We start from the raw sequence: 20,043 nt of genomic DNA on the forward strand, positions 1-20,043 counted from the left end.
ATATGGTTTTTATTATGGCATTGCACTCTTATGTTATTTTCATATTCCACTTTTCCCTTGACCCTTGGGTGGACGTACAGGCTAAGCCAATTCATTTTAAACTATCATTTCATTGGAAATTTAATTCCTTTCATTTTTTAAAGTTTTTATATAGAGACATATGTTTTCAAAAAATATATCACAAATAAAAATATTAGATATGTTGGGAAGTATGATTCTAAACTTCTCACCTACAGACTTAGTTACCTATTTCCATATAAATTGTACCTAACATTGCGATGATTTTAAATTAATTATTTATAAATCCCAATCTTTTCCCTTAAAATAACAAATATCCGTAAATTGTTTAGATACTCACATTATAGGTATGTAGGAACCTAAATGCATAGACATATTAATAATTAGTACCTAAGTGAAGAGCTTTGAGAAACTTTACTTATTAGGAGTTAGTTATATATGAGTGAATAGATGTGATAATTTATTGTTATACCTACTATAATAGTTCATTAGTAAATAAAAAAAATATTTCAAAGTCTCATACTTAGGTACATCTCTCCATTTCATTAAATCATTTAAACAATAAAAGGTAAGTATATTTTACACGAGTATATAAATCTACATGTATCTATTTACTCAGCAGATATATACTATAGACCTACTAACTATATACAACCTATAATATAAACAAAATTGAATACAAAGTATGGTCATTATATTTTCAGTATACCAATTATTTCTGTATTATGTTTATGACGATATAATCACGATGTTGTGAGATAATAAATCTGGCATAACGCTGTTTATTTTAAAAATATTAGGACAAAACGTTGTCATAAGAAATGTTATATATTTATATGTTTGTGTTCTGGGCTAACTTGGATAAATTTATGAATCTTTACATAGGTGCGTATATTTAAATTATTTCTGTTATTACTTTCAGAATGAAGTTAGCGATTATATTATTAGTAGCTGCTGTAGCTGCGGCTGCGCCTCATACGGAAGTGAAGCAAAATGTTTTCGAAATTGACTCGGGTGTGTGTAATATTTTTTTTTGTCTTATTAAATCAATGCAACATGGAACCTTCTAAATCCTGACATATAAATAAAAAATATATGAGAGCATTCAAGTCTTCATGTAAACACAGACCCAACGCCCAGCTACATGATCTATGATTAGGTACTTGTCAGGTGCATCCACTTTCAAAGTCTTACGAAATCAAAAATAATCCCTTAATCGGAATACGAACATGCGAAATAAAGATAACCTTTCAAATATGAATCACATAAAAAAATAATTACTACGACAATGTTTATATAATAATATTTCTATTTACAGCTGCGTTTTCAGAAGCATCCCCGGAAAGTCGCAACTTCCTCATAAACCAGTTGATTCGCCAAATAATCAATATCATCCGCCTCTTCATTAGCAATGGATCAGACCTCCTCGGTATTCCTCCACTGGACCCTCTTGTGGTGGACAATCTTCACTTAGTTGTGCCAGCTGGTCTCATAAAGTAAGCATTAAATCTACAATCGAATAACTACAAACAACAATAACTGTATAAATAGTAGAAATTTGTGTTAATCCAACCCAAGTACATCGCTAGAATGGCTGAACTAATTCTTTATAGAGAAAGCTTAACACCTGAGAAAGGACATTTTCAGGAGTTTTTGTCCAGGAATCCCACGGAACTATCAATCTTTTTCTGCGAATACAAAATTTTCGAATAACTCCTTATCGTCGATAGAAAGCGCTAGGCGCCATTTGTAAATACTAAGCCCTACGCGAGCAAGTGCTGGTGTTTCGCATGATGGTTAGCGATATGCGTTGTCCGCTTTTTAAGTGATAAAGGATAAGGGAATAATTAACGACGCGAATACAGGAATGGTTAAATATCTTCTGTGGGGTTGTGGTAGCTTCCCCGGTGCGAGCTGGCTGGCCAAAACGTGTCTAAGCGTGCTTGCCCACATTGAAATCTGTTTTATCATAATCTTTATTTGCAGCTTAGATCTACAATTAGCCGATGTAGCAGTGACTGGTCTTGGAGGCTTCGTAGTTCACAAGTCTAATTTACTACTTTCAGACCTTTCTTTCGATATTGACATCTCAGTTCCCCGTCTAAATATTTCAGCTGGTAAGCCTTTTTTATATAAATGATATATAAACAAATCGTTTTATGGTTAGAAAAAACTAAAGCGGGTTCAACCATTACAGTCATATTGCCTTGAAACTACTGGACCAAAAAAATATAAATTCGGTAAATGCCACGCGAGTTCAAATTGCACTTGATAGGTTTATTTTAATTTCAAATAACGCATTTTTTCTATTTAAAACGCTTTTATTCGTTCTATAATATTGAGAATGTAAATATATCATAATGGTAACTAGGAAGAATAATACATAGTAGATAAGTACTTATTACGTTAATCTAACTTACAGGACACTATTATCTCATCGGTGATCTCCTAACAGCTATTCCTTTATACGGAGACGGTAGAGCTGAGTAAGTCAATGCTTTCGTTTTAACTAGTTTACTTTATGATATTCTATACTTGCTGTTTTTAATTTGATACTTATTTTTGTTTTAGATTCATCGTCGAAGGATTCAGATTTCAAGCTAAACTGTTTTTGAAACAATCTACAGACAACGACCAAGCTACCATTATTGACAGAATTGAAAATTTAGCCTTCCAACTGCCACATTTCGAGGTGTGTGTCTACCTAATAATATTCTTAGAGCACAAGTTAATAAGTATCGATGCAATATATTAAGCATATAAGTGCGGGGAGGTACGAAATCAAATCTATATAAAACTAAAGCTATCTTGCCCTAGTAGTTCCAGTTTCAGGATGAATCGACTATATTACATACCTATTACATATTTTTCTGAAAACATTGACGAGTAGATGAGTGGTCTCAAAGTTATAACTTAGTAGCACTGCATACAATCGTAAAATTCTTTGTACCACGTACTAAGAAACATACAAAGAAACCGTAAGACGGTTTTGCTCAAACGCCCTTTATAAAATTACCACCAAAATGTTTCGCTATAATAACCATTAATATAACCTTCCAGTCCAAGCTGACCGGAGTTATCGGGGGTGGTGACATTGACGGCATCGTCAATTCCGTTGTCGAAGAGGTCATCATCGACTACGTGAACCGCTTTCATGGCGCTATCTCCAATCTCGCAAGCGACATCGTCCTTGCTGTTCTTAATCCCATCCTGAACCAACTCAATTCTTGGCCCTGGATTGCAGCTATTTTACCAAGACCCTAATTTTCAATAACATTTTGCTGTTAAATATAAACTGACAATGTGCTTTGCTGTGTTTTTTGATCGTAGATATAAAAAAAAACTATTAGTCCTTTACATTGGGCTTACATTTATAACAAAATTTGATAATAAAATTCATAATATGTATAAAATTTGTGTCGATGCACCAATCTAGGTACAGCGATAATTATACACCGTCATATTGTGTTTCTAGATATTTCTTTTAACAATTCTACCAAACACTACCAAGTTACTACTTATTGAACTCTATAATTAACAAAAAATAGTAAAACACAGAACACTCATAACACAGATTTAATAGAAAAAATTATAAACAATTGTTTATAATGTAAGCAATTGCTTCGCACACTTTAAGTGAACTTTTATCACACTTCACCAAACTTCGCGGCACATACCAGATATATCCAATTGGGATCCTGGTGGACAATCATTGGTGTAAACCGGCGACTCATCAAAATCAATATTCTTTATAATGACATCGTACTCCTGTACAACTTCTGGATACTGATAGAGTTCTCCTCGAATCAGCGCCTGGATTGATAGTGCAGGACTGCATAAAATGATATATGACATTGTAACTAGTAATGTTCTGGAGCACATTTTAACAGTATGCAGTGGTTAAGAGGTCCTCGGTGACTGCTTCTAATGTATGGAAGCAGACAGCCACATCATTATCGAGGTTAAGCATACACATCCGTTCAGCCCACGCATATGTGTTTATTCGCGTTTACTTCCAGATATCAGTACTTTATTTCAATTGTTCATTGTCAAATGTAGTGTAACATTTGATACACTTTATTCGAACAATGTATGTTAATGCATATTTTTAATACTGAAGACTTTTTAATGGAAGTAACTAAATAGTAACATAAGTACGTACGTACGTACGTTTCTATCTGATAATATTTTTTCTATCTCACCTAATGATGATGCGTTGCGATGCGTTTTGAATTATTTTCCTGGTTTTTGAAATAAACGCCCATACTCACTTATGTTTACTTTATTATCAAGTCAATAAAGACGATGTATCATCTATGAACTGCTAGCATTTAAAAAAAGATGAACAGAAACTTTTTACAGTAAATACAAGATTATATCAAATTTTATACCGTTAAAAATGTCTACTTAGTACATAATAAATTTAATTAGAGCACATTGGAGTAGGAATAAAAGTGCCTAAGTATGCAAAAGTTAAATGCTTTTTTCTAAAACTATTGCTTTTGCAGGCCATACACTTCCCAATTATATGTGCTATATTGCTCAAAAAACTTTTTTTTTTTTCAAAATATAATTTGGCCAGTTACAATTCCCGTAAAATAATTTACTCCAACATTCTGTAATATTTATAAAATATGCAACAGGTTTAGAAAAATTATCTTTATCACAGTTTTGGCAGTTGCATCATTTTGATAAATGGTAACAAAATCCAAGTTTACTAGTAAACTAATGAACAATTATGTTTCCCCTACACATTTATAGTTACCTAACTTTATACATTTCTTAATAACACTACCCAACATTAATAGAACTTTAATTTGAGATTAACATCACATACCTATTGAGAATTTTAAATATTTAACGCAACAAATACAAAAAATTTTTTTGCTTACCTGAGATTACATATTATGTTTGTGATAATTGAGTTGCATCTATTATTTATATGTAACTTATACTAAATAATATTAGATTCAAATCACTATCCAAATACTCATTAGATTTACAAAGTATATATCATCTAAAACAAATTGGACCAATTTTGTAGATTGCAGATAATGAAATCATACAATCAAAAAACCTCTATCTGCTCATTCTACTTTAATCTAATTAACATTTTAATTGTTTAATTGGAATAAGAATCTCAGGAACTGTTCTTATATAATTCAAGCTTAATTTAATAAATTCTTAACTACTTTTATTGAAAATTATTACATTTTAGTAGCAATTTGTTTCAAAATGTTAAATGTATAAGAAAATCCTTTATCAATAAAACAAAAACAACAAAACTCTAGTCTAATTTTAAGGATTACAATATATGAAATATAAAAAGATTATATAAATTAGATTTATAATAATAAAAAATTGTTTATTATGGTGATTGCCTTTCCCTCGGTTTCGGGGGTTGCTGGCGCTCCCTGGGTTGCGGCGGATGTTGCCTCTGTCTCGGTTGTGGAGGTTGTTGGGCGTTTGCTTTCTGTGGTTGGGGAGGAGAATGACGCGGCCGCGGCTCGGGTGGTGGATGGCGTTCCCGAGGAGCAGGCGGTTGTTGTATATTTGAACTCATTCTGCAAAAAGAAAATACAGTTCAGTAGTCTCTTTACAGACATCCACTATATTGCCTAGATATTATGAAACTGATAATAGTAAAATTGTATTTCATAAATCAAGGAAGACTGACAAATCAAAAAATTACCAATAAATTATCAATGTGTGTTCATTTTGTGTGATAAAAAAAATTATGCAACTAGTAGTAATTAATTTTATTTTATTTATTTCATGAATATTAATTATTAATTTTTTATTATTGAATATTATTAGCAAATTGAATTACAAGTAGACATAGAAGTAATAAACATTGGTACTTATGTATAATTTAAATCATTGTGAAAAATAAATCCAATTATGTGGGTGAGTTTTTAATTGAAATAAAACCTTTATAATAAGTACAATATGATAGAGGGAATAATATCTATGTCCTAATAATTATTGTTGTTTAAAATTATTCCTGATGTTGATGAGTGAGAAATAAAAAAAATTATTATACAAATACATATAACCTGCAGAATAGTTTGCGAATATTTGTAGCAGTATTTTTGTTCACCATGCATTGTTTGCCTCTAAAGTTTATACAAATAACTAAATACTAATATACTTATCTCCATAGTAAAAATAATAGACTCGTATGAAATATGAGATAGGGACCAATCTATCATATATCTTTAAATCTAAAAAAAATACTTTCGATGCTATTATTAATTTGTTAGTGTCAACCTCAATTTAATAAATTATTAATTTTTTTGTTATCAACGTGCTAAAGATAAAACAATTACCTTTTAATTTAAAACTTGCACATAAATTAAAATGAAATATACTTAGAAGGCTTTATTTTTATTGTTATAAATATAATAGACAATCACTTATTCTTGGATTTTTCTTTATAAGTTTATAAACATCGTAGGCAGTTCGTTGCCGTTCGAGTTTAGTTACTTAATTTTTTGTAATGAAACATTTAATTTCGGTCGTATTGGCCTTTGACATTAGACTTATTTTCTGAAAGCACTGTCGTTATTTCACTAATAAATTATGAATCATTGCATTGTAATTGTCAAACATGACAAGTGTAAAATGTCATATTGAGCATTCTTCTTTATGAGAAACGGGCAACATCTACATAGCTTCATGCTGTTACGTTTTTATTATAAATAGCTAAAATAAAACTAGTTCTATTCCACAACTTTTCCCACATTAAGAAGTGTTTTCATTATTAAAAAGTACTTACAGAATCCCATGTAAGGGGACGCCTAAATATCAATAGTATCTCCAATATTCAAATTCAGTTCGATCAGTTAAAATATTTACAAAGTTTCATACAATCTTTCATCCGTTACTCTATTCCCTTAGAGTAAATTTATCAAAATCCTTTTCTAGCGAATACCAACATCAAAGTGGCTATTTGCATGCCAAATTTCAACCACATCGGTACAGTAGTTTCGGCCTAATCGTTGTAATATATCTTTCTTTGTATTTTATAATATATTCTTTTACATGAAAGAAGGGGCATAAAAATAATGGCCAATTAAAATGCGTATTATTTTTATACTTTAAGCAAAACTGTAGTAGAACATTGTACATATTTTTATCGATTACACATAGCTAACTAAGTTTTACAGGAGAAAAGTGTTCATTTTTATTGTACAAATTTGATTTCTCATTTTCAATATACTCGTATTTATACTATTCTGAAGTTTTCTTGTATTTTTATTGTAACAGTGACATAATATAAAACAGATAGTAATTTTGTGTTTTCTCGTGGAAGTTTCTGCCTATTATTATATTAATATTATAGTCATTAGCATCATGGATACGTTTTTCTTAAAATTACAAAAATGATTGTTTTTAATATTAGAGCAACGGTTTAATCCTTGAACTCAATATTTTCATTCATGAGATTCAATTTTTGTAGAATCAAAACTGTAAGGCGTACGTTGCTATGCTGCATATTATTCAAGGAGATTAATTATGGCATTGGAATTAATGTTTAGTTTGTTATTTCTTATTTATTAATAAGTAATACGTTTCATGATAAATAAATAATATCCTTAAATAATTATCTTTAATTTGAAAAAATATTCATTACCTTATTCATCACCATGTACTCAAATTATAAGTTTTATTTCAGTAAGTAATTAGTAATCGATTCATGTGGAGTCGGCTTAGAAATAATTTATAAGCAGAATTAAAGTTATTGTAAATGATTACATTTTACGAATAAGATTAAAGATATGTGAACGAATGATTGATGATTTTATAATGTTATAAAACGGCAACACTGACTGTAAAAAAGAACAAAAACTGCGAATGAAAAGTGTTTGTGGGAAAGAAATTATAGCCTTTTCATGTGATTTTCTGAATTTGTGTTTGTGCAAAATTCACTGTAGACTGTGTTTGTTTTAATAAATATTTTTGGAGCAACGTTCCCAAAAAAACGTACCGCTTGGTAGTAATATGAGTAATGTTACCAACCAAAATGGAACAGGTCTAGAGCAGCAGGTCGGTACCTCATGTCCTTTGTATTGATTTTTCTTTTATTGAATGAAAATCTATTTAAAATGTACTCTTTCATAAAAACTTGCATGTGTTTTGATCAAATGAATAATTAAATAGTAATGTAAAGTCCTCCTTTCATCAGTAGAAATAGTTTTACGTGTCTGAGTTTAACCAACATGGCGTCTAAATTCTAAGGTATCTCGAGTATTGGGGTGGGTTACAGACTTACTTGCCCATTAGTTACTTTGTTAGGTTAGGATTAGCAATAATGTCAATTTATTTCGAGCATCTAATGTTTATTTCAATATACGTCTAATCCTACATTTTTTCCTGATTATTACTACTAGAGCAAAGATTCTCAAAGGTAGGAAACAGAAAATCAACTGGGCAACTCAAAAATATTCTTATAAACCATTAATTTCATAAAGATTACATACAAAGATGGTAACAATGTATGTTTTTAATGAAACAGTTTAATAACTGTTTGGTTCAAAAATTAATTATCATAAATGACTAGCATACACTAGGCGCATTCCCATCTACTTGTAATTTTATGAAATACCATAATTTCCCAATTCATCACTCACATTTCTGTATAATAAGAATGATAGGTAATCTATTGTAATCTCGAATATTTGAAGCTATACTTCTATTCATTTCATGATTAGATCTTAAAATTAAAAAAAATATGCATGTGTGATGTGACTTACATTTCTTCAGAACTACATTATTGCTTTGGCGTTCAGAGTTATTTAGAGAACTTTGACATTAAATTATGCATAGCGATCAAATCTAAATATTAAAGGTAATTCAAATAACTTTGAAGTGAAATAATCCACAAATTAACTAATGTACTCTGTGCAACTAGTACACATAGATTTTACTAAAATTATTGACCACACATAGGAACATTCATATTGATATGTGCAGTAGTTTAAAATTTATTTCAGTAATCCCATTACATTGAATCCAATCCAAAAATTTGTGATTCATCTTATCACAACTTGTAATGACAGACCAATAACTTACTCATAAATATTTCCTACTTCCCTACTTACAAATGTAATTGCAAAAGTAACTCTGGCTGTCTCCTTTTGCCTAAATCACTGAACACATTTGGGTGAAATTTGTTACTAAGATAGATTGAGATCCAAGAAGGTCATCATTTTCCTGGAAATCCAGGAAATCCCTTAGGAACAGAAACCAAGTAGGTACATCCTTGAACTGACTATACAAGCGAAGCGGTTATACATAGGTTGATCAGTTGCAATTACTCAAGGAAATAGTAAAATGATAAATCATTATCTTTTGTTGTTTATAATTAACAGTTCTTTGACCCACTTTTGCTTCTGGTCATTATGTATGTTGAACTTTTTATAACATAGTTTAAACCAGTCTGTAGAATAAAATATAAAAACTCATCCACAATTTCTTTTTCGGAAAAATGATGGGCAAGCAGCTCTAATAAAGAAGTATAAAGTATTGCTAGTGTAATGTTTATTAGTTAAAATTAATTGTTCTATCAGTATCCATGACAAATTCTTTTTTCTAATCTAACCAGCATATTATGCTAATTTAATACAAAATGGTATTTAAGGATAACATAAATTCTTTTTTTTTGTCTCCTTAGTCTGAGAAGATAGAAAGTAGATAAGTATGGAAGGATGGATGAATAGATGTTTGTAACTCTATCATAATAAAGACTACTGCATGGATTAAATGAAACTTAATAATAATATAGCTTACACATTAAAACAAGATAAGCTATACAAATACTTGCTTTTGCCTGTGGGTTCATCTGCAGGTAAAACGTGAGACGCAGCTAGTAATAACTATGGATGAGTAATAAAAATGTATTTTTTTATACAGCTTGCTGGTCTGGACTTGCAGCCTCAGGCTCCTAAAAGTGCTGGCCGCTACATCCCTCCGCATCTGCGTAGGCAATTGGAGGCTAAACCTGCTGAAGGTAAGTTTGTTTTCAGGACAGTTAATTATGTTATTACATACAGAGAATTCAATCACAATGTTCAAAGTAAGTTTGGTAGTATATAATATATGTGTCATCATTTTTAGGATGGATAATATGAAGTAATACAGGATGAAAGATAAAATAATTTTACACAGCTTTATCATTTGGTGGTATCACTAGGATTATAATTAAAAAAAAAAATGTTAGGGGTTTTATGAATCGATTGGGATACATTAGCTATTGTCTGAATTGATCCAGTAATATTGATTTATTGTTCTAGTTGCACTGTTTTATTACATTTTCTGTTTTCACCAAAACTTATATACCCACTTGTATAAATATAAAAACAGTTAAATTGGTATTTTGTTAGTAGACTTTCTTTAAATAATGCAAACCAGAAGCAGTTATCTCAAAGCATATCTATGTCCAACAAGAAAATCAAGCCAAGTGACTGCATCTAAGAAGTGATATCAATACAAAGACTGTTTCACAGGAGAAGGGTCTAAGCGTCAAAGCTTAGACAGCAACGAGGGACGGGACAACCGTTCATCATACGGAGGCAACTCTAGAACGTACGACCGTGGTGGTCGGCGCGACGACCGCGACCGTGACCGCGACCGTGAAAACGATCGCGGCTACGATCAGCGATACCCGCGCAGTAACCGCGGTAGGAAAACAATGAAACATTAATTAACCTCCAAATATTGCAGAAGTCAACTAACAAATAGTTCAAATGTTAAAAAGTTTACGTTAACGTTTTTTGACGTGATGAATAGTGATACCAAAATTTGTTTTTGCTTGTATTGTTGATAGTAAACCACTGCTATATATTGAATGACGTCATTTCATACTGGTAATATAGAATGCTACATTGCCAGTATTGTTGAACCATTTCAAATTGATCGTTATAATATAGCGGAAACTGACGCTACATATTAATTATGACGTACATGTGTAATATTAACGTATTTGTACTATATCCCGTTAGACTATTTTTGACAGCTTGGTTTTAATATTATTAATTAAATATACATTTAAGAATGTATATATGTAGAAATGCAAACCTTCGTTTGTTATGTAATATCGGGCATATATGGTATGGTAGTGCGCTTGATGCTAAGCGATCACCACCGCCCATGAACATTTGCAAATATAGGGCCGCTGCAAATGCGTCGTCCGCTTTAAAGGGGTAAAGGATAAGGAAAGTATTGTCGACGGGAATAAAAGAATAGACAGGGAAGGATGAGGAAAAGGATACGTGCCTCTGGCTTCCCCACCCACCGTTCGAAACACAGTAATACTAATTCACGCTGTTCTTCTGTGGGTGCCGTTCACGGCCAGCTCACAGGCCTAATTTGTGCCGAAACGTGTTCGATTCCTAAACTGAAAACTCAGTCGAATTAGGTTAATATTATTTTCATTCTTTACCTATTGACATTGTAGGTTTTTATTGTACATGCTGCATGAACATTTTCTATATTAATAAAATAATTGATTGAAAATGTTATACTATTTGCAAGAGCCACACAGACATAACGATACCATACATTCCCAAATTGAACGCAATATATTCATGAAGCTATCTGTCGCAGGTCGTGAAGCAGGATATCAGAATGGCGATTCAGATCGCTGGGAGTCAGACCGTTGGTCGGAGCGCGGGCGCGGCGGTGGCGGCGCGAGCGGCGGCGGGGGCGGCGGCGCGGGGGGTGCGCGCGAGTCCCGCGACATACGCGAGACGCGCGACGTGCGCGAGCCCCGCGGCGAGTCGCGCGACATCCGCCGCGACGAGGACTACACCGAGCCGCCGCAGCCGCGGAACGACCGGTGGAAGGAGCCGGAGCCCCGCGCGGACGAGCGATCCAACTCCCGCTGGCCATCGGACGACGTGCGCCGCACCTCGTCTCGCAGGGACGAGGTAAATGTTCATACATGCAATATTTCATAAGCTTTGGCTTGCGTTTTAACTAGTTACTACTAGTACTAAGAGAAAAGAAGCAATTAGTAACTGGTTATAATAATTAAAAATATGATTCGAAGCATATGTGTACTGCTTAAACTTAAATTATTTTGAATGCAACCACACATATGTAAAAGAGTTTAGTCATCAATAAAATATGACACATATAAAATACTGAAATGTATTATGTAACAATCATTAGTTCTACATCTAGTTAAGGATTACTGTAATGAAGTTAATACTAGCTGTGACCCGCGGTTGAAACCGCGTAAGTCCGTATCCCGTAGGAATATCGGTATAAAAAGTGCCTGTGTTATTTCAGTTGTCCAGCTATATACGAAGCGAATAGTATTATTATTCACCAATAGATGTCAGGAAAAAAAAACACGAATAAAACACGAATATGACATTATTTCAGTTGTCCAGCTGTCTACGAAGCAAAATAGTATTACTATTCACCAATAGATGTCAGGGAAAAAAAAACACGAATAAATCACGAATATGACATTTTCTAAAAAAAATTCCTAGCTAGATCGATTTATCGCCCTCGAAAACCCCTATATACTAAATTTCATGAAAATCGTTGGAGCCGATTCCGAGATCCCAATTATATATATATATATATATATATATATACAAGAATTGCTCGTTTAAAGGTATAAGATAACTGATCAGAGTATCTAATTACAGATCTTAATTTCAACCTTCATGTTACTTAGATTATGATATAATATGAACCTAATGATGTATTATATCATTTCATAGGTTCTAGTAATATAATTTCATTTGTATCATTAAACTCTAAGTTGTAGAAAACCAATTACACAATATTATATAAAACTTATCTTATATGAATAGGAAGAAAAATGTTATTTTTAATGATAATAATTGTCTATAGAATGATTGGACGGTCCCGTTACCTCGCGACGAGCGGCAGGAGTTGGAGCTCTTTGGCACTGGCAACACAGGAATCAATTTCTCCAAATACGAGGATATACCGGTTGAGGCCAGCGGCGAGAACGTACCGGACTTCATTACAAGCGTAAGTCTCTTTTAATTGTATAATTTTGAAGAAGATTTATTTAAAGGAAAAGATCAAACTTAACCAATAAATGTGAAATTGCAAATTATTTTATTCTATTACAATTACAAAAAAAACTACCTTGACTCTTATATTATAATTACATTAATTCTGTTTACATTACACAGCAAACTGCATCGTTTTATCAAGTTATTTCTCATCTTAGAAACCATAATTTGTTACTACCGCAGTATAGAGATGAACATAGAGAATGAATTTCCACCACAATGAAATGCAATTTCTGTTGCAGTTTGAGGATGTTAACCTGACAGAAATAATGCGGTCGAACATCTCCCTCGCACGCTACGACAAGCCGACGCCGGTGCAGAAGTACGCGATTCCGATAGTGCTCGGCCGCCGCGATGTGATGGCGTGCGCGCAGACCGGCTCCGGCAAGACGGCCGCCTTCCTGGTGCCCATACTCAATCAGATGTATGAAGCTGGGCCCGTCAAACACATGGGGTGAGCGGACACAGTTATATTTGTAAATGAATAGGTGTAACTTTTTGGTGGCGCATACATTAGTAATTTTTTTATTTATAATTTTGACTCTTTATTTATGATTTTAGAACATTGGTAATAGACATGTTTACTTTATTTAAAATCGAATGTAATGTAATGATTTAGTGTTAGTGGGCAAGTTATGAAACTTAAAATTTGTAAATTATGTGTTGCCCTAAGTTCAATCTAAATAGTTGAGATCACTAAGGTAATATGATGTACAAAATAAATTTACCTACTACCTATAAAATAACCTACCGAATACCGTTTAACAATATCAATTTAATCATATTGTTTGTCACAGGACATTCCAGCGACGCAAGCAATACCCGTTGGGGCTCGTGTTGGCGCCGACTCGCGAGCTCGCCACACAGATTTATGATGAAGCCAGAAAATTTGCCTACCGCTCCCGTGTCAGACCTTGTGTAGTGTAAGCATATTATTTATGTGGATTTATTCACCAAAAAGGCTTTTAGATCCGTTGATAATACTGCATACCAATTATTTTCAAATACCTGGTCACAGTCGAAAACTGTATCTATAGTCTTAGCTCAGAATACTTTTTTAGTATCATTTATTTGTATTGTTTTGGAATAATTTTTTCCCTCATCCAATTTTTCTTCTTATTCTCAGTGTAGTTAATATGAGATAGTTAGTGATAATATAAATCTTTTCTGAAAGTGTTGTAACTTGGTCCCGCAAATTTACAGCAGTTTGCTGTCGTTTAAACGTGCTAAAACACATTTGTATGTCTTCAACACTCAACTTAATCACCCAACAGATACGGCGGTTCCCCCATCCACGAACAGTTCCGCGAGCTGGAGCGCGGCTGCCACCTGCTGGTGGCGACGCCCGGGCGCCTGGTGGACATGCTGGCGCGCGGCCGCGTCGTGCTCGACCACTGCCGCCACCTCGTGCTCGACGAGGCCGACCGCATGCTGGACATGGGCTTCGAGCCGCAGATCCGCAAGATCGTCGAGTGCCACACGATGCCCAAGACTGGCGAGCGGCAGACGCTCATGTTCTCGGCCACCTTCCCCAAGCAGATACAAGTGCTTGCGCAGGACTTCCTCTACAATTACGTGTTCCTCGCCGTCGGCCGGGTGGGCTCCACGTCAGAGAATATTACACAGAAGGTGAGCTTTTGTTATATTTGTATATTATTATTTACAAGTCAATACTGTTAATTTCGTTTTTGCAACATTATTAATTATTATTATTAAATTTGTTTCAGGTTGTATGGGTGGAAGAACAAGACAAGCGATCATTTTTGTTGGATTTATTGAATGCCTCCAATTTGTTGCAACGTACGCGCTCCGAGGAAGATCAACTCACTCTAGTCTTTGTTGAGACAAAGAAAGGTATACTAAATTTTTGTATCCATTTCACTAATAAAATAGATTTCAGAAATCTTTACAAGGCAAAGTTCCTATTCATAATGTATTTTAATGAATGTGTCATTGACTTTATCTAATTTATTCATTTATATTTATTTATTTACCTTGAAGCAAGTATTTTTCACCAAAAATAACTAAATTGAACAATTTGGCCAGGCGCGGACCAGCTGGAAGAGTTCCTGGACCGCGACGGGTACCCGGTGACGTCGATCCACGGCGACCGGTCGCAGCGCGAGCGCGAGGAGGCGCTGCGTCGCTTCCGCTCCGGCCAGACGCCCATACTCGTCGCCACCGCCGTCGCCGCTAGAGGTCGCTTCTTGTTCCACATACATTTTATTGTATTCAGTATACACGCAAACAAGAATAAACAAAACTTTGCATCTTCAATACATTTATATTAATTGATTTGTGGTCAGATACACCAGTATTAGAATTAAAATATAGCCGTTTCATTTTACTTGATCGTAATTGACATTATATATATTGATAAATGTGCGAGATTTAAAATAACTTCGAAGTTCCTGTACTGTTAATACAATTTTTAATCTATAAAACGGTTGTATGTACGAGAGGTCCTTTTTACGTAATGTAATGTTATCAGATCACAACTCTGTGACTTGTGCACTTAGCAAAATCAACATAGCTGCTGAATGTTATATACGATTAAATGTCATTAATATTAAAATCAATTTACAAGTATAAAATTCATTGTTAATTGTAATTTTGATGTCACAGAATTGATTTAATGTATATGAGAAAATAATAATTAAAGTATACTTAGTGTAATTCGTTAAATCAAGCTAGCAGTAAATGCACAAGAAAAGTAACAACACATGCTCATCTTTAACTATATAAGATCTCTGTCTGTCCCTATGTATGTTTAAATCTTTAAACTTATGCAACGGATTTTTTAATAGATTCGAGGGGAAGGTTTATATGTATAATAACATCTATTAAACTACTCCGAAATTAACGCGTTCGAAGCCGCGGTCAAAAGCAAGTTATATAAAAAAAGTATCGACAGCACACTTGACGCTCTCATCCTCCAGGTCTGGACATCCCGCACGTGCGGCACGTGATCAACTTCGACCTGCCGTCCGACGTGGAGGAGTACGTGCACCGCATCGGGCGTACCGGCCGCATGGGCAACCTCGGCGTGGCTACCTCCTTCTTCAACGACTCCAACCGCGGCCTGGCCAGGGACCTGGTCGAGCTGCTGGTCGAGGCCAAGCAGGATGTGCCAAAGTGAGTTTGCTGGTTGGATGGTTAGAGAGGAGTTTGATAAACAATGGATATATTGAACTTGTCAGTATAGATAAGAATCATCGTTAGTCATATGCTTTGCGTACAGTGTGAATAAGGTGATTTTGTGATTGAGGTTTGATTGTGTGATTGTTTTCCCAAAAAAAAAAAAATTGTTTCACTCTGGATATTAATCGTACAGCAACAATTCATTAAAAAACCACAGGAGCCTTGTTACATATATTTTTTCTTGTTCCATTTATACATTTACGGCTACTATTTTACTCTTACTACGTTGTCAATTTTTTCCTTTGACTACGCGGACGACAAGTTCTGATTATGATGCTATGTTCATGCAACGTTTGTGCAGCAGAAGCGTTAAAAGTATGTGTTGTGTACAGTTGGCTGACGAGCACGGCGGCGGACGGGCGCGCGGGCGGCGGCGGGCGGCGCGCGGGCGGCAGCCGCTCGGGCGGCACGCGCTTCGGCGGCAGCGGCTTCGGCGCGCGCGACTTCCGCACGCAGCCGCGCCAGCAGCCGCGCTCCGCCGGGCCCTCCACCATGGGCAACGGTACCGTCTATGCCCTACTGCTTTTGTGTCTAAACCTTACATACGTATATTATGCAACCCTGCCTGTAAAACAGTTTCCTGTTTATAATGTTAGTTTAGAGAAATGAACTTTTTTGGTGCTAACTTCACAATTTATTATTTGTTATAGCTACCATATTAGTAAACCAAAATTGAGATTTACAGCCCTATCACATTATCAGACTTTTTTTTCCGCTTTTAGTGGCCAACTTTTTATACTACTTTTAAAAATATAGAAGCCTCATTCATCATTCTATGATATGAAAGGAGCCCGACGTGAAAACACGATCATATAGCGCTAATAATGTTTTATATCTGATAATGCTTCATGACGTTATGGTAGACCTGTACTCGGAAATAAGACTAATTAGTCTCATCTGGGTTTCAGTCTACTGTATGCACACAGTTGATGCTTACGGCCAAGGTTAAGCGGTCAGCTATAATTTTTCCATCAGTTCAGATGTGACTCATGAAACTAGTTAATAAATATATTTTTAGATGTTAGTGTATTGGGCCTTTGCCAATCCTATTTATACTTCATGTTAAAACTTATAGAAATACACAGTCCAGTCATTTTCTAACAGAATCGGCTTTACTAATATTACAAATCCGGAAGTATGTTTCTTGGTCTCTGTTTCAAGTAACAACAATGATTAGATTTTTCTTTGAGGAGATAGTTGGAAAGCTTGAGCGTGACATTTGCTACTTTTTGCCACAGTAAAACACCCCATAGGATATTTGCCTTAATTGCACGGGCGAAGCCGCGGGCGGAAAGCTAGTAGATTACATAGCAAGAGAGTGTAAATACCTATCCATGATTATTTGTGTTGATTGTGTTGATTAAAGTTGTAATAACATTTTCAGCTCTTGCGATAAACATAAATTAATTATTAAAATGGTTGATGTTAATATCTATTTCTTCTGTTAAGTTTATTTATGAAGAGCCTATATTGTATATCCATAGTATGTTAATTATATGATATCTCATAACACAACATAGTGTATAACGTAGGACTGTAAAAAGTCTAGCGCTGTTCACATGTTTGTATATAACAGTCGGATATTCAGGTTTCGGCTACGGCGGCGGCTCGTACGGCGGCAACTACGGCGGCTCGTACGGCGGCGGCGGCGGCGGGGGCGGCGGCGGCGGCACCGACTGGTGGGAGCAGCCCTAGGTCACTACCATCAAACGACGTCGATACCATCAAACGACGTCGATATCATCAAACGACGTCAATACCATCAAACGACGTCATTCCTATCTTTTGATGTCACTACCATCACATGACGTCACTTTCACTACCCGACTAGCATACATGGATTACTTCTTAATTAGATGATTTAAACAAACGGTTTTGCCGCAATGTGTTAAATTTATTTATTAATTGTATCTTCAAATATGTTGTGTCTATGTTAAAACAAGGAGTGTGTAATAATAGTATAAATAAAAATGGTAATGTTCACTGGAATATAGTGAGATTAAATGTTACTAAAAATTATTTGTATTAAATATTTGCTATAAAGTTGTTACGGAATCGATTTTGCCCAATAATGGGTGATTGTGTCTAGTAGACTCTGTAATAACTTTGGTGGAACGAAATGAAAAGCGAAATATATCTTAAATTAATTGAATCTTTAGTTGTTTAGTTTTATCCTGTCCTAATATTGTTTATTTTGTACAAAGTTTTCCATGTATGTATCAACATTTTATAGATAACCATCTCTGTATGTGATCGTCACAATATGAATTATTCCCTATAGATAGACGGTGTTACTAGCACGGCACTCAGACGGTAAAGCAAAATTTCCCAGTTCGCAATAGTTCACACAAATGGCAAGTTTCAAAACGTTACAATCTGTCTGGGCGTCGTGCACGTCTTGTACCGTAAAATTAAGTAAATGAATCATTATTGTAATATTATTCGATTATTTTCCTCCGCGCGTCGGATTAAATTACCCGCGAACTATTTAAGTATAGTTTTAAATGTAATTGTGATTCAGGGCGGTGCGTACGTGTGCGTGCGTCGCGATCGTTGAATCTCATGCGCGCCGAACGATCGCGAACAATGTTTTAACAATATTTTTAAAATATTTTAGATAGATGTCGTCCCGGGCATTTCCCGCGATGCCCGTGAAAGCGAATCGCGATCAACGCGGGGCCAAATGGAAAGAGCTACGTTTAATTTCCATCGCACCAGTACTGGTCGCGTTCCGCAATTTATTCTTTCAGTAACAATTATGTGGAAGTAGTCGATTAATATAGATTTTTTGATGTTCCATCTGTATCGTGGATTCGTCTGGATTGTATTGATGCTATATTGTATTTCGATTTGTCTTTTCCGATCTGTCTCCTTCACGATTTTCGACAATTTTAAGCATTTACGCACCTAAGTCGATGTAGCTATTCGATGCAGTAGATGATAGTTGGAGTACCGATACAGTATCATAGTAAATGTTATCTAAATTTTGTCTGTAGAGATTCCATATTGTAACATCTGTCACCAATGTGGTCTGTAATTTGAATGTGAATTTACAAATAAAAAATGAAACTGAATATCGGTTGTTATTATTTTGCTTTCCCCTAGCCCTTTATCTCTTTGGATTTTTGGAATTTTATTTATTTTAGGATTGGACTCTCAATAGGTATGTACGTTTGTAATAATAAACGCATAATGCGATTAAACTTAGAATACTGAGATCAATTCCGTGCCATTTTGTGATGTCACAAGTATTAATTCAAGTGAACTAATAATGTAGGAGTCGGGGAAAATAATATAAACCATTATATTAACAAAAAATTTCTAAGTAAATCGTATTTTAAAATGACAACACGAAATGGACAGTCATATATCATAGACATTCCTATTAGCTGAATCACGTTGTCATTCAAAATCCGAAAATCCATTATTAACCAAGATTGTTTATAGTCTGTTATTTAAAGTTGATTTTATATTCTAAAATCTTACATTATCTGTTAGAAATATACATTGCAATGCAGGCTCTTTATACAAATATATATTACAATGGACTAAAGTTGGCAGCTACCTATATAATATTTTCTATGTATAAAGAACACGAAAATTAATAATAGAATGAAAAACAATTATATATACACATTGATACTATTATATTATGTTATACTAAAGAAATATAAAACATCTACTTTCACGATAACCATCAAGATTTGGATAGTAGGTGAACAAAATGCTAAAAGCCTTTCTAAGCTTGTCTTTAAAATATCAT

At 34.4% G+C, this 20,043-nt stretch overlaps 2 protein-coding genes and 1 long non-coding RNA gene across 4 annotated transcripts; 2 read left to right on the forward strand and 1 right to left on the reverse strand.

Moving 5' to 3' along the window:
• The first annotated feature begins 941 nt into the window (after nt 1-941).
• Nucleotides 942-3,282, forward strand: LOC119830553. Its single transcript, XM_038353612.1, has 6 exons — nt 942-1,032; nt 1,337-1,514; nt 2,005-2,135; nt 2,441-2,504; nt 2,590-2,710; nt 3,079-3,282. Exons 1-6 carry the CDS (start codon nt 942-944, stop codon nt 3,280-3,282), a joined length of 789 nt encoding a protein of 262 aa, XP_038209540.1.
• Nucleotides 3,283-3,580: 298 nt separating this feature from the next.
• On the reverse strand, nt 3,581-6,627 carry LOC119830408. Its single transcript, XR_005287844.1, has 2 exons — nt 6,505-6,627; nt 3,581-5,582 (listed from the first exon to the last, which is right to left on the reverse strand). It is a non-coding gene; the product is annotated as an uncharacterized LOC119830408 (long non-coding RNA).
• Nucleotides 6,628-7,846: 1,219 nt separating this feature from the next.
• Nucleotides 7,847-19,354, forward strand: LOC119830032 (putative ATP-dependent RNA helicase Pl10). 2 transcript variants are annotated; one of them, XM_038352853.1, is made up of 13 exons: nt 7,847-8,067; nt 9,934-10,030; nt 10,527-10,700; nt 11,626-11,948; nt 12,889-13,032; nt 13,322-13,533; nt 13,877-14,002; nt 14,354-14,708; nt 14,807-14,933; nt 15,126-15,278; nt 16,019-16,214; nt 16,613-16,782; nt 17,857-19,354. In XM_038352853.1, the coding sequence occupies exons 1-13, from the start codon at nt 8,023-8,025 to the stop codon at nt 17,973-17,975; spliced, it is 2,241 nt and encodes a 746-aa protein (XP_038208781.1). In that variant the 5' UTR covers nt 7,847-8,022; the 3' UTR covers nt 17,976-19,354. The 2 variants fall into 2 exon arrangements, with proteins under 2 accessions (XP_038208781.1, XP_038208782.1); XM_038352854.1 differs by having other exon boundaries at nt 17,869-19,354.
• Nucleotides 19,355-20,043: the final 689 nt, after the last annotated feature.

The sequence above is a fragment of the Zerene cesonia genome, chromosome 11 (assembly GCF_012273895.1).
Source record: "Zerene cesonia ecotype Mississippi chromosome 11, Zerene_cesonia_1.1, whole genome shotgun sequence".
Classification (NCBI taxonomy): Eukaryota; Metazoa; Arthropoda; class Insecta; order Lepidoptera; family Pieridae; genus Zerene; species Zerene cesonia.

Bases quoted from the DNA above. Each gene is read 5' to 3' on its own strand.
- LOC119830032 (XM_038352853.1), top strand. From the start codon at position 8,023: ATGAGTAATGTTACCAACCAAAATGGAACAGGTCTAGAGCAGCAG. The intron at 15,279-16,018 runs GTCGCTTCTTGT...CTCATCCTCCAG, and splicing joins CACCGCCGTCGCCGCTAGAG to GTCTGGACATCCCGCACGTG. The intron at 16,215-16,612 runs GTGAGTTTGCTG...TGTTGTGTACAG, and splicing joins GCCAAGCAGGATGTGCCAAA to TTGGCTGACGAGCACGGCGG.
- LOC119830553 (XM_038353612.1), top strand. From the start codon at position 942: ATGAAGTTAGCGATTATATTATTAGTAGCTGCTGTAGCTGCGGCTGCG. The intron at 1,515-2,004 runs GTAAGCATTAAA...CTTTATTTGCAG, and splicing joins GTGCCAGCTGGTCTCATAAA to CTTAGATCTACAATTAGCCG. The intron at 2,136-2,440 runs GTAAGCCTTTTT...TCTAACTTACAG, and splicing joins CCGTCTAAATATTTCAGCTG to GACACTATTATCTCATCGGT.